This window comes from Nannospalax galili, unplaced genomic scaffold (assembly GCF_000622305.1).
Source record: "Nannospalax galili isolate Female #2095 unplaced genomic scaffold, S.galili_v1.0 scaffold513, whole genome shotgun sequence".
Lineage (NCBI taxonomy): Eukaryota > Metazoa > Chordata > Mammalia > Rodentia > Spalacidae > Nannospalax > Nannospalax galili.
In genome coordinates, this window is record NW_008334861.1 from 2,486,567 (window position 1) to 2,500,289 (window position 13,723).

General features: G+C 47.2%; 1 protein-coding gene across 6 annotated transcripts in view; it reads left to right on the forward strand.

Moving 5' to 3' along the window:
- The window catches only part of Znf185 (zinc finger protein 185 with LIM domain), a 67,167-nt gene that overhangs the window by 36,900 nt on the left and 16,544 nt on the right, over positions 1-13,723 (forward strand). For all 6 annotated transcript variants that reach the window (XM_029561819.1, XM_029561818.1, XM_017797254.2 and 3 more), the window contains 2 exons: positions 3,628-3,777; positions 11,582-11,779. In XM_029561819.1, coding sequence (XP_029417679.1) covers positions 3,628-3,777; positions 11,582-11,779 — 348 coding nt within the window. The remainder of the gene's footprint in view (positions 1-3,627; positions 3,778-11,581; positions 11,780-13,723) is intronic.

The window sequence follows — 13,723 nt, forward strand, 5'->3', positions numbered from 1 at the left end:
CGGTCCACACCCCCACCCCCTCCACACCCCCTACCCGTCCCTGGGCGTGCTTGGCCGTCCCGCCTCCTACCGGTGGCCTCGTCTGCGGCGGGGACCGCGAAGCCCACCCGGAACCGCCGGGGGCGGGGCGGGGGGAACGGGAGGGGACGGGGCCTGCCAGCCTGGGCGCTGTGCCCCGCGAATTCACACTTCCCGGGATAAGCGGGACTGGGGCAGTGGGGTTGCGGTGGCCGTGGCATCCGCCGCCCACTTTGCCCAGTTTACAAACTGCCCCAGGGATTCTCTTTCCTGCTCCATCTCACACACACAGGGAAAGGCGACGTACTTGAACATGTTACTGAATGCCTGTATTCCTTTTTCTTAATATGAACAATAATGGTAATAATGGCTTCTGCCATACAAATTTTTTTTCTTTTTTTCCCTTTTTTTAGTTTTGTTCGATTTATTTAATGCACATTACAAATCCGCCCCCCTTGTTTGAGATAGGGTCTCATGTAGCAGGATAGCCTTGAATTTCTGATCCTCCGTCTACCTCCTGAGTGCTGGGATTTCAGGCATGTGCCTCCACATATTTTCACATGATGCTAGGGATTGAATCTAAATTCTTGTGCATGCCAGATAAACCCTCCACCAACTGAACTACATTCCCAGCCCCACATTAGGAATCCTTAATTTTTTTTAACTTTTAAAAAAATTGAGAATTTCATACATACATATAAGGTGTTTTGATGAAATCCACACCCACTCCCTCCCCTCCAGCTCCTCCCATATCATCTCCCCATCGTTTTTTCCTGAACAACTTCCTGTATTTTTTCTTTTTTTTTTTTTTGGGGGGGGGCCTTTTTGCTATTCTAACATTTCCCCCTCTGAAGAGGTAACCCTAAAATCTTTTAGGGATTAGATAAGAGCTCTCAAAAACTTTTGATATTTTTGGGCTTTGGAGCAGAGTATGTTGCTAAGAGGCCCAAGGACATTGTGACTTTTAGCCAAAAGACTGGCTACTTTTCTTTTGGGTCTTTATACCCTAACTGCCTAGCCAATTCCTACCTCCTATTCTTATCACACCATCCCCTGAAGATGTTATCCAAATTACTGATAGGGAATAGGGACGCACACCACTCTGGCTTCTTCCATACTGGAAAGGGATGCAGGGTGAGGCAATTGGGGTATCCCCTTCAGTGGGTCTATGTAAAAGACTCCCAAATTGCATAACTCTTATCTCTAGGGGGAAAAGAAAGTCCTTGAATCATGACTAGGGTCAGAACAGGGCAAATTTCAAGTGTTCATATGAGAGGCCATTGAAATTTCTTAAGAAGGGCTTCCAAAAGCATCCATTTATTGGGTTTCTCCTCATTTTTCTTTTCTCTGCCAAGGCTGGACTCGAGAGTGATGGACTCAGGATTTGTTTTCAGGCACTTTGATAACTGTTGGAGTGGTTAGAATCAGTGTCAGTTCCCTCTCAAAGGCTTCTAGATAGGGGGAGAAAACAAATTTAGCCATAATTTTAGAATAGTGGGTTGTCTCCCTTAGCTACAGGTGGACACTACAGTATTGCAGACTAAGATTTGAAGTGTTACATCTGAGCACCCCTTTCTGCTTAGAAACAAAATCATCAATGAGAAATAATTGTCTAGGTCACATTTTAGATGTACATAAGCCTAATTTCCAAGAAGTGTGATCCCGTGAACTCTTAAAGAAGTATACTGATGACTTTACTCTTTGGTTATACTTTCCTTTTGGGTGTTTAAGACCATACAGTTGGGCCAAATAAACCAATTTATTTTTACTCTTAAGGTCATTTGAGGACCTGTTCCTCAGGGGTTACATGGAGCCCCTGGCTCCTTTCTTTTACCAGTTCCATCTATGTGATGGTCAGTAAAAGGTCCTGCTCGACCACAGCTGGCTTCACTTGGAAGCGTGGAGGAAATGTTTCCTCTGTAGTGACCCTCCCCGTTGTAGACTGGACACTGGTTCAAGTCCATCTGGTGGGGTCTCCATGGCCTGTCTGAACAAGAGGACAGGTGACTCACCACAGTTACAGAACATTTTGGGAGAGGCTCCACAGTCTCCTGGAACTTAGTCAATCTTGGAGGGCAAGGGACAAAAACTGTCCTTTAAGTCCCTCTGACCAGATTAGTATGGGCCTCTAAGTATGCCATACAGAGTTTTAAAAGGGTTAAATGGCTTTATGTATGTAATGCACAGAATACATTTTGGCACAAAGTGTTAAATGGTGATTTTTTTAAAGTCTTCAATCCGAATGAGGTAGCTCGAGAAAAATAGTTCCTTTACTTGAAGCTATTCAAGGATACTCTGCTCCTCTTTGCTGGTTCTATTCATTCATTCATTCATTCATTCATTCATTCATTCACTCACTCATTTATTCACTCTTTCATTCATTTGATAGCACACTGCCTCACCTCCCTTTTGAATTCTATTAAATCAGATCCTACACCTAAAACAGGTTGTTTTTCCTCTATTACATTGCAAGTATGGGTTTTCATTTCTCGTTTATAGTCATTATGAGAAGCAGGTGAAATCGAGGCACATTTACTCACTGCTAGCAGCTGTTGTCAACCAGTGGCGTGACCTTGGAATTCTTCAGAATGCTTGTGTCATGAATTGGCTACCAGATTCACTGAAGGCTTCAGAGAATCCAACAAATCTGAAATGCAAGGCTTCCTTGGTAGACACCATTTCTGTAACTTTTTATCTCTAACCACCACCAGGATGTTACATTGCTCAGCAAGGCTTTTTGTCAATGTTTGCCCAGTATTTCCTTTTCATGATCTCCATGGATACCAGCTGTTAAAGTGGTACTGGCCCTGCCCCAAGGCCTGGGATGTCCCTGTGTTTCCAGGGACCCCAAGCTGCTCCTTGTGGAGAATCTTGCCTCTATTTACCATTTGGCAAGGACAGCCTCTGTTACAGCTGGATGTGGCAGTTGGTTTCTTTTCATTGCTGAGACTGAAGAATTAAAATGCCTTAGAGACACAGTCACTGAAAAACATGGCCACCACTCCCTTTGTTACAGCAGCTTAGAGCCTGCCTATGCTATGGGCTTAGCTTTCATAAGCGTCCTTGCAATGGTAGTCATTGGTAGTGTGTTCTTGACTTGGGGGAGCCCCCATTAGCTCCTGGAGGCAGGCTGATGATGGTTGAAAACTGAATTCAGGGTTAGTCAAGATTGAACGGTGGAATACTACGCTCAGCTTCTCAATAATCTGACCTTGTCTTTGCCCTGGCCTAGTAGTTCCTGGAAGCAGTGCCTTGTCCTTGGGGACAGGAATGGTGATGGAAGGGGTATCTAGCGCAATGCCGTGTCGCAGCATCTCCTGTCTTTCCCATGACACCCACCTTGGAGAGTACATGCTGTGACACCAGGGAAGAACCAGCAGGAAACAAGTATAGAAAAACTGGGGAAGACCCTCCCTGCATGCTGGCTCAGGTGCTGCTTGAGCTACATTTATTATACATGGAGACTTCCCTTTTCAGTGACGAGGGAGCAGCCATGCCTGGCTCCTCTCTGTTCCACTGTGGAAATGAAGGCCCTGCCCCATACCTGTGGGAAATGATAACCAGAGTACAGAGGGACAGCAAGGACAATATGAATTCATTCTTCCTTAGCACCTCAGCTGCTTGCGGCAAGAAACCTGAAGTCCCAAGAGGTGACAAAGATGACCTAGCTGCAGCCACGCAACAACCTGAAGATCCCAGCACCCCAGGGGAGCAGAGAAGACCTGAGGAGCTCATTCAAGTGGAGGGCTGTATCAGCACGTAAGGTTTTTCACTGGACTCCTGCTGCCTGGGACCAGGGTTTCTGTCAGGAGCCACAACCTAGGTAGGAGCTGCTTCTTTCATTCTGTGCCATTTTATGGCACACTGGAACAGCCAGGTGCTTGGGCTCCTTCTCTGAGTCACCTGAAAAGGTTGATTTCCAGGGCCTGAAGCAGTGCTCTCCACTTTCTGAGACTTAAGAAGCTGGAAGGGAGCTGTGCTAAGTGGAGGTGTCTATCTCGGGTATAAGAAGCCTGGCCAGTTCCCAGTGCATGGGGCAGGAGGGAAGGCTGTTTTCCAGACTCATGTGCATTGCAGGTTGGGCCCTAGGCTACTTTTATTTATAAAGTCATGCTGCCAAAGTACGAGAGAGACCACAAGTGACACAGACTGTGAGCGAAGGAAGAGGGATGAAGGAGCGGGAGGGAGAGGGGGAGGGAGGGAGGAAGAACACCACGGTGAGAGGAACAAGGGAAAGAGTGGCGAGGACTGACTGATGGTGTTTGAATGATGGTTAGTGTGATGGTGACCGGAGGTGGCTGTGAGCTATGACCATGTTTTCAAGGCTCTTCAGAAAGCATTTAGCCCAGCAGCCCAACACTGCATTTTTCCACACAGTTGTGGACATGAACACAGATCATTAAATGCAGAGTGCTTGCGCTCCTCAATGACCTTTAGGGTTACAAACAAAATCATTAGCCACGGATGCAGATCAAAGCAAAGGATATCTTCCAGAAAACAGAAATGCTAAGGAGAGCCGAGACTCTCTGGCTCAGGAGATAGGAGAAGTCAGAGTTGAGTAGATAAGCTGCTATAGAGAGCATGTGGTACCTGTGACTCCGATTGCAAGAATAAAAATTGCTCACCCACCCGGAGTTTTGGGGCTTTTTATACCACTGTGTGAATGCCTGTTGGGTAGGAGAGTATTTTTAGTCTAGGATCACCTATTAGATAACAGGTTTTCTTATATAAGACTGTTCAATGCATGTTTGACTCCTGGCCCTACGCGCACTGTACAGGCCTAGTCCAAAGAAAGACACTTCTTAGTGAGCAGTTTAGGATTTTCTGTTACATTGTGTGGTTTCCTATAGTGCTCCTTGTTCTGTGCCATTAGGGGCCATACTGTAAGACAGATATGTTTCTCTCACTTGTTTTAAAATAAGTCTTTACAGATTTTAAAATAAGTCTGTAAAATAAAGCACACACACACGTGTGCGCAGCATGAAAATAAAAGAGACTGTCTAGGAGAAGGGGGAGAGGGGTATGGAATAGATGGGGCTATATGCAGAGTCCTCATTTGGGGTTGTCCTCATATAGCACAGTACCACGTACAATGAATACACACAATGAAAAAGTTTAAAAGACAGTTTAAAAAGTGCAGCCTACAGATGCCAGAGGTCATGGGTTCTTTCTTTTAGGCAGGTAGTAGTGCTGTCTACAAAGACTTTTGATCCAAGCAGAGTGAAGTTGGAGCTGGCTTTGAATGCTGAGGCACATTTTGCCGAACAGACGAGGCCTGGAGAAGGCATTCTGTATTGAGGAAACTGAAGGTTGGTAGAGGGTAGATGCTGAGTGAACTTGCAGTCAGAAAGGCTGCAGTGAAGGAAGGCTACTTAATCGGTGACCTTCCAGGGAGCACCAAGAGGGGCCTGTCCAGGTATTGGCTTCTGAGATTCTGAGTGCAGAGCACCCGCCCCCCCGAGTGTCCCAAGGGTCACTGATGGTTTTCACATAGGAGAGGCCTGTGGCCAGTGAGCTGACGGAGGGTCCGGTCCAGGAGGTACAGCAGGCAAAGCAGGAGGTCAGTAAGGAGGCTGTGGCGCAGTCCAAGGGTGCAGTGATAAGGCCACAAGTGCTGCTGACTTTAATTAAAGGAAGTAGGAGCAAAAGATGATGCCCATGACTGCTGCCAAGATGCCTAGGTGGGGTCACAGGGTGGGTGCAGACAGGAACTAAGGCAGGATGAGAAAGTGGAGGACATGCAGTGCAGGTATATGATAAGATCACTCAACCATGTTGAATTTGAAGTGCCTGTAAGGAATCCAGGTGACAAGTCAATCCAGTAGGCTAGAGTTAAGAGATGCCCTCTGTCTAGAGAGTTGGGAGCTGTCAGCTTACAGGTAACAGTTGAAAGGACTGGCAGAGAACATGTGTGGAAGGCGAGTTGCAGGTGGTACAGTGATGTAGAGGGAGCCTTCCTTCTGCTCTGTACATCCAAACCTTCACCAGTTCATGTGTCTCCATTTCTGCTGTTTTTTATTCAAAATAGGAAAAAGGAATACGAAGCGGTCATACGGCTTACCATAGTTTCCTCTGCTCAACGCTGTGACAAAATACCCGTAGAAAGCAACTTAAGTGGTGACTCGCAGTTTGAGGGCATTCAGTTCGTCATCCACACTCAGGAAGTGCGGGAGGGCAAATGCTGCTTTCTCCTCTTCCCTTTCTATTCAGTCCAGAATGCCAACTAACGTTGCTACCCAAATTCACACCGCGCCTACCTTTTTCAATTAAATCTCTCGTGGAATACCATCACAAACATGCCCAGAGGTGTGTCTTCTACATGATTTTAACTCCTATAAAGTTGAAAATAAAGATTAACCATTACAGTGGTAAAACTGAGAATCGAGAACAGATAGGCCAGAAATCTGGAGGAAATAATGAAGGGCCTGTGGGGTGGTGCCAAGGGGGAAATATTTGGATAAATGGAAGAATCAGTAACAAAAGAGTGCAGTTGTGGAAACCAAGCCAAAGTGACCTAACTCCGTATGATTTGGCCCATCTAATTCGACCGCCTTCAGAAATCCAGGTGATGTTGGTGGAAGGGATGTGATTCGTGTCGAGCGCATTGAGAAGGGAGTTGATGCTGAGGAGATACAGGCGGGGGGAGCACAGCTGTCTACAAAGGTGACTATGAAGTGGCAGCTGTGGGGAAGATCATGGCTACAGGATGATGGGGAGCGTTTGCTAGATGGAAATGCACCACACATAAGGTTAGAAGAGTTTGCTTCTGAAAATAACTGAACAAACTTGAGGTAGACGGGCCAGTGAGGCCAGTAAGGCCAGTGAGGCCAGTGGGGCCAGTGGTCTTACAACCGTGAGCAGGAAAGAGAAGGCTTTGTATCTGAGACAACTGTCGGTGAGGGAGCAGGGCAATGTCCGAGTAGAGCCATGTAGGTGTTGATTTTTCTCATTAAATTAATGAGCTACAGATCGCATAATTAAACCAAGCTATACTTAATGACTATCCTGTGCCAAGCTAAGTGAGCACTGGGGAGACAGGCAAATATAACTTGGTTTCTGGCCTCTTACCCTTGGCAGTGCAGAAGGTTTGCAGAGACACAACGGAAGCTTGCAAAAAGGGGTATCTAATGGACTCAGTGCAATATATATATATATTGCATATATTGCATATATATATTGCATATATATGTATATATATACATATATATATATATGAATGAGGACAAGAAATTGTAGGTGGCACCAGAGGACTAGGGGGGACTGGGACGGGTGGAAATAATGCAAATATAATACTCATGTATAAAACTCTGAAAAACAAAACAAAGTACCTAAGCTGGCAGAGGCAGATGCATCTCTGTGAGCTGGAGGCCAGTCCGGCTCACATAGTGACTTCCAGGTAGGCTGGGACTACAGAAACCCTCTCAAAAAGACAAAAAATACGTGGTTTGCTAGGAGACATGGCATTTATGTGTTGCAGACTGTTAACAGGTATGGTATGCTTAGTGAGTACCCCACACTTAGATACAGCTGCACTTTATGATAAGAAGGTGTGATGGAATTGATGTTGGACAAATGGTGTGCAGAAAAATGTTACTACAGGAGGCCTAAGACAGCTGTCCACGGAAGGCCAGGATGACCCTTGTGTGGCTTCTTGGAAGTTGTAGGAAAAACACTTCTCTGTCCTAATATGGGAAGGGATGGGGTGAGATATGCTTGAAATAGTTTCTGTGGCACCGATAAGAACAGCAGACTAAAGGTCAGCAGAGGAGAGGCAGGGAAAAAGTGGTGTACCATGGAACAGGTTATGGTGCCTAGGGTGCCTAGACTAGGATAGTAACCATGGATAGACAGGGAAATGGGTAGAACAGACCCAGAAGTGGACCATGGGTAAGACTTGGAGGAGTACAGAGAGCCACATTTCCAGGTCAAATGACTGGGCAGATTGTGTGACCCCTACTCCTAGTGTCTCAGATGATGTCTCCAACCTTCCACCGAGCTGCCTGGAATTCACTGAACAAGTGTCTTGTTCATGGAGATGCTGAGCCAAGGTAATATGCTTAAACAGGAGAGCCAATAGTGATGCAAGAGGCCAGGCTCTGGCTTCCAGCTGGCCGCTCTGGCCCACCGAGTCTGGGTGGACTGCCTTGGCACCGTGCTGCACTTCTGACCCAGGAAGAAGCACTCTGCCTTCTCTTCCTCTTGGTGCTCCAAATCCTGCAGCATGCTGGGGTGTGGTTGTGGACAAGTCACCTTTCCAGACCCACTGTATAGCCTATTTGTAGTCTCTGAGACTGGGTACTGACATGGTCTCAGTAGACTAAGCTTGTCAGAAAGGGTACAGAGTATGACCCCTTGTGCACAACTGTTTAGATTTTGTATTCCAGAAGAAGCATTGTTGACTTCTAATTGCCCGAGTAGCAAGTCTCTCCTGTGCCAGGAGGAAAGCCATTGCATGCACTGTCCTAGTAGAGGAGGCTTAAGTAGCTGGGGGGTTGTCCTAATTTCATTTCTGTTGCTATGATAAAATATCCTGACAAAAGTAGCTTAGGGGAGAGGATTAATTTTAACTTGCAATTCCAGGTTACAGTCCATTATTGTAGGGAAGTTGAGGCAGGTGGCAGGAACTTGAAGCAAATAATCACATCACATCCATAATCCACAGCAGAGAGAGTCCATGCATGCTTTGTGCTCAGCAAGCTTTCTCTACTCATACAGTCCAGAGTCCCAGACCAGGGAATGATGCTGCCCTCATTCAGGATGGGTCTTCCCACATCAGTGAAGGAGTCCAGACAGTCCCCCACAGACATGCCCACACACCTGACTGGACAATCCCTCATTGAGCGTCTCTTCACAGTGATTCTAGGTGGTATCAAGTTGACCATCAGAAGTCTTCATCACAGGGGAACAGAGAGGCAGGTAGTGATAAGTGGAGTTGTGACAGTGGATTGTACATTTAAAAAGTGCCTTGTTAGTTTAGCATGGTTATTTTTTTGAGACAGGGTCTCACTATGGAGCCCTGGTTGGCCTGAAACTCACTATCTAGACTAAACTCACTATATCAGGCTAGCCTCAAACTTACAGAGATCTTCCTACCTCTGCCTCCCAAGTGCTGGAATTAAAGGTGTGTGCTGCCATGCCTGGTTTGTTAGTGTTTCGCAATGGCTGACCTGACTGCTCACATAGGCTGCGGACTTGTCATGCCATAAGAGAGTCATTATTTCATGCCAGGTTGGTTGGTGTGACCCAGCGGGAAAGAAGTGGAGGACAGTCGATGCTAAGCTTTAGGCGATGGCACACTGATATTTTCACCAGGTTAGTGATCTGTGACTATCTGTTAGGTCCACATTGTGAGACAGAGACAAGCTGATCCTCGGAGCTTACTGGCAAGCCAGTCCAGCCGAATCTGAGTTCCAGGTTCAGTGAAAGACCCTACACTCCAAAGTAAGGTGGAGAGTGACTGAGGAATATATCTCTGGCCTCCACATACATGGCCACATGTGCAAGTGCACCTGCATGCATGTGTGCACAGACACACAGCACACACACACATACACACACACACACACACACACACACACACAAGATGACTGAGGAATGGTTAGAGAAGTAGGAGGTCAGCTAGTGTGGGACGTGGCCAACTGTACTGGTCACCTAGACAGAGTTGGAAAAATGTCTAAAGATTTATGCAAGGTAATCCAGATGATAAATAGCCACCCTGTCCCCCACAGGCTTGTGACAACGTAGGATATGTACTGAAATTGAGAACACTTAGAAACTTTTGTGGCACTGACATTGCCAAGGCATCCAAACATGTGATGAGTAGACTCTTCTGGTTGAACCAGGATAGACACCAGCTCTGATGCTGTAGTGAGTCACACGGTATGGGAGCTGCACTGTGGGACCACATGTGGGTCCGGTATTGAAGACGGAAGCTCATTCAGTACAAGAGGTTTGAGAAGCAGTGAGAGCTTAGAGTGTTGATATAATGGGGTTATAATGACTGCAGACAGGCGTTCTCAGCAAGTTGTTTGCTGGAAGGGTTAGGTGACACACTTAAGAGAAGTTTATTTAAACAGGGCATTTAAATCATCAGCTTGCACACCACCATCATTCCTAGACACCAGAAGTTTAAAGGCCGCCATGTCATGTGACCAACCTGCGTGCCAGATGGGATGCAGTACATAGGATGGAGTACTGTCCTGACTGGTATTGTCTAAAAGCAGACCGTTACCCAGACTTTCATCTGTAAAAGCAGGTTGAAATGCTGGGTACAGTGCACACTCCTCCTGTAATTTCAGCAGTCTGCAGGTGGAGGCAGGAGTTCAAAGCCATCTCCAGATACATAGTGAGTTCAAGGCCACCCTGGGCTACAGAGAAGCCTGACCCAAAAAGAAAAAGAAATCCAGGATGACTGTTACTGGTTCACAATAATAGCTGTGACTGTAGATAAAAGAGCAATGGAGTGGGAATTCTACAAAGCTGCTGCAACACACGTGGGCGTACTACACTGGAGAGCGCCTGCGCGGACGCCTAGGCAACCGAGCACCGAGTTTGGGCCTGCGAGGCCGAAGTACGCCTGCGCCCGCCGCCATTTCCTTCAACTGCAAGCTAGTGCCTCAGAGCACGGTGAGGAATGCTACTGTGCAAAAGCAGTGAAATGGCGGCTGGGGAGAGAACTCTTTCCGCGGGGCTTCTCCTTGAGGCTGTTCCAGCATTGGCCGCAAGGTGGCGCGCAAACACCACAAATGGATGGGCCCGCAGTTCCTCCGAGTCCCGCCTAAGGAATAGTTGTTATGACCCTTCCCCCTCTTCAGGGAATCCAGTCTGAAAATCTAGCCCTGGTACCAGCCTGCCTCTTTCGTCTAGCTCCTCTCAGGCCTCCACTGTAGCCTGCGTTTAAACTTCCCCCAGCGTCTCCCCCATACCCCGTTTGCGAGGCTTTTGCCAGACCTTGCCATGTGCACAGGTCTTAGTGCGGTGGGGCGGGGAGAAGGTGGATGGCTTAGGTATTTTTAGAGGAGGCAAATAGCTAGGCTAGAAGCAAGAAAGGACTGGAGAACGAAAGAATAGCGGGGAGAGTAGAGGAGCAGACATACCAGTGTGTTTCCTGCCCTAAAGATTGTTTTCTAATAGTTTGTTGAATTCATCAGGTAGAATTTGCCTTTTTCAGTACAAGGGTAATAAGGTTGAGGTCCTCTAGGAGACTGCCTGCTTACAGGTTAGGTGGGCAGTGACACCCAGACTGCAGAGGGAAGGCGTGGCTATGCCCTTGTCTCTCCCTACATAAAACATACAATATTTGGCGCTGGAGAGATGTCTCAGGAGTTAAGACCACTGGCAGATCTTGCAGAGGACCCAGGTTCAATGCCCAGCACCCACATGGTGGCTAACAACCCTGTAACTCCAGATCCAGGGGATCCAGTGCCTTCTGACCTTTGCAAGCGTTGCAGGACATGGATGCACTTATATACAAGCAGGCAATACACTCATACACATAAAATTAGAAAAATAAATAAAATATTAATATATACACAATATTCACTCAATATTCCTTCTTCCTCAGCACCTCAGCTGGTTGTAAGGAGAACAATGTGGCCCTGGAGATAATCAAAGCCTGGCAGGAGACCCCTGGAGCCCCTGAAGGTGGCCAGGGAGACCCAGGCATAACCTGTGAGAAACCTATAGATCCCAGCACTCCAGAGCAGCAGACCACCACCGGCGGATCTGAGCACTTCACGGACCCGGAGGGCTGTACCAGCAGGTAACATCCTGTACTGTCCCGCTGCTGCCTGGTCTGGGTGTCAGGGACCACAGTCAGGGCTGAGCACCTGCATCCCACTGAACTGGCCTGCCTCCCTCTGCAAGTATAAGTGGCTAGGGAAGCAGGCCAGAAGCAAGTACCTCAAGTGTAGAGGTATGGCGTTGTATCTGTTAGATGAAGGCTGGCGTGGAGAGCTGTGTTGTCCAGCCAGCAGCTGAAGCCTGACGTGGGCTCAGGGAAGGGAAGGAGTGCTTTTGCCATTCATGGAGTTGTAAGATCTCTGAGAAAGGGAGTATTGCCAGTTGGATGAGCTGTTATTACCACCACCACCATGATGGCCAGGCAGGGACCACTGAGTCACTAACTCACCTCTCTAGTGCTCACCTAGGGTTGTGTGGCGGTTGAAACTGGCTGGTGGCAGTGGCTTGGGCAAGCAAGGGTCATGGAACAGGAAGCTGACAGTGTTTCAAATTGTGCTTTCCTGGGAGCAGCTCAGCTCTCCAGAATGACAGCTTTTTAACGCCTCTTCAGAAGAGCAGAACCTGTCCACCAAGTCATGGTGTTCATGGTTTGAAAACCTGGGCTGCTCGTAGAATATTTTTTTCGTATTGGAAATTTTCACAGTGTTTTAGTAAGCAGTCTAGTATAACTGTCCAGCATCTTGAAATATTTTGTCAATTCTCCTTTAAAAAGTCCATTAAAGGTCAGCGTTGAATCTTACAGTGCATGGCATGGCATAGAGCGCAAGATAGACGGTCACTACTGATGACTGTCTCCCTGTTCCTGCAAGGTCACACTCATCTCCATCCCTCTTACTGAACGTTTCGGATTCCACATTCATCTTTGGGTTCTGGGAAGCTTAGCAGGAGTATAGTGGAGGATGCTGACCTGAGATAGCACTTGCTTATAGTTAGGATCGCTCTGTTTTTTCCTCTGCTTCATGGTTAGCTTCCCACCTTCTGACCTCATTTTCACTCTGTTGTGCGCCCCCTTCTTGCCTTTCGAAGACTCTGAGTTCTCAGAATGAGAATTCAGTCAGAGCCCAGAGCCTGCACTGCTAGTCACCGAGAGAGATATGCAGAGTGTTTTTATGTTTGTGATAAAAGAAAAAAAAAATCTGGTGCCATGACAGGGAGTCCAGGCAGAGTGTTGTAAGTAGGATGCTTTGCAAAGGCTCCTCTACTGAGCCTCAAACAGCGCAGAGGGAATAGCTTAGGTGAAACGGGAAGGAGAGGACCTGAAAGATGGGCCATGTGGTTAGAGGGGAAGAAGTGAGGTGAGCAGATGACAGGAGGTGGGCCTTGTGGCATCAGTAGGCTAGAGAGGACATTATTAAAAGGGAAAAGGGATGTTTCCTGAACCACCAGGGATGAAGCCTTCGGGGTTCTTGGTGTTTTTATTGCAGGCCTGAGGAAGTCTCCTTGGATTTGTTTTGCTTGCTACTTTACTGCTGCTGCTGTCCTGGTGTGTGTGTGTGTGTGTGTGTGTGTGTGTGTGTGTGTGTGTGTGTAATATATGCAGGTATGCACATGTGTATGCAGGTGTGCTTTCTCATGCATCCATGTTAAGGCCAGAGGTTGACATCAGATATCTTCAATACTATTCACCTTATTTCTTTTTTGCATGTGTATATGTGTGGTGTATAGGAATGTGTGTGTGTGTTTTCATGTGCCATGGGTGCATGTGTCTGTTTAGGTGCACATGTGTGACATGTGTAAAGGTCCAAATTGACATCAGGTGTCTTCCTCAATCATTATTTATTGAGGCAGGATCACTTGCTGAACTCGGAGTTCTCCGATTTTTAGTAGTCCAGCTATCCAGCCTGCCCCAGGAATTCCATTTCTGCTTCCCATGGGCTGGGATTACACGTGGCTACCACATCTGGCTGGCTTCTACATGGGTTTGAGGGATCCAAACGCTAGTCCTTACACTTGTATGGCAAAC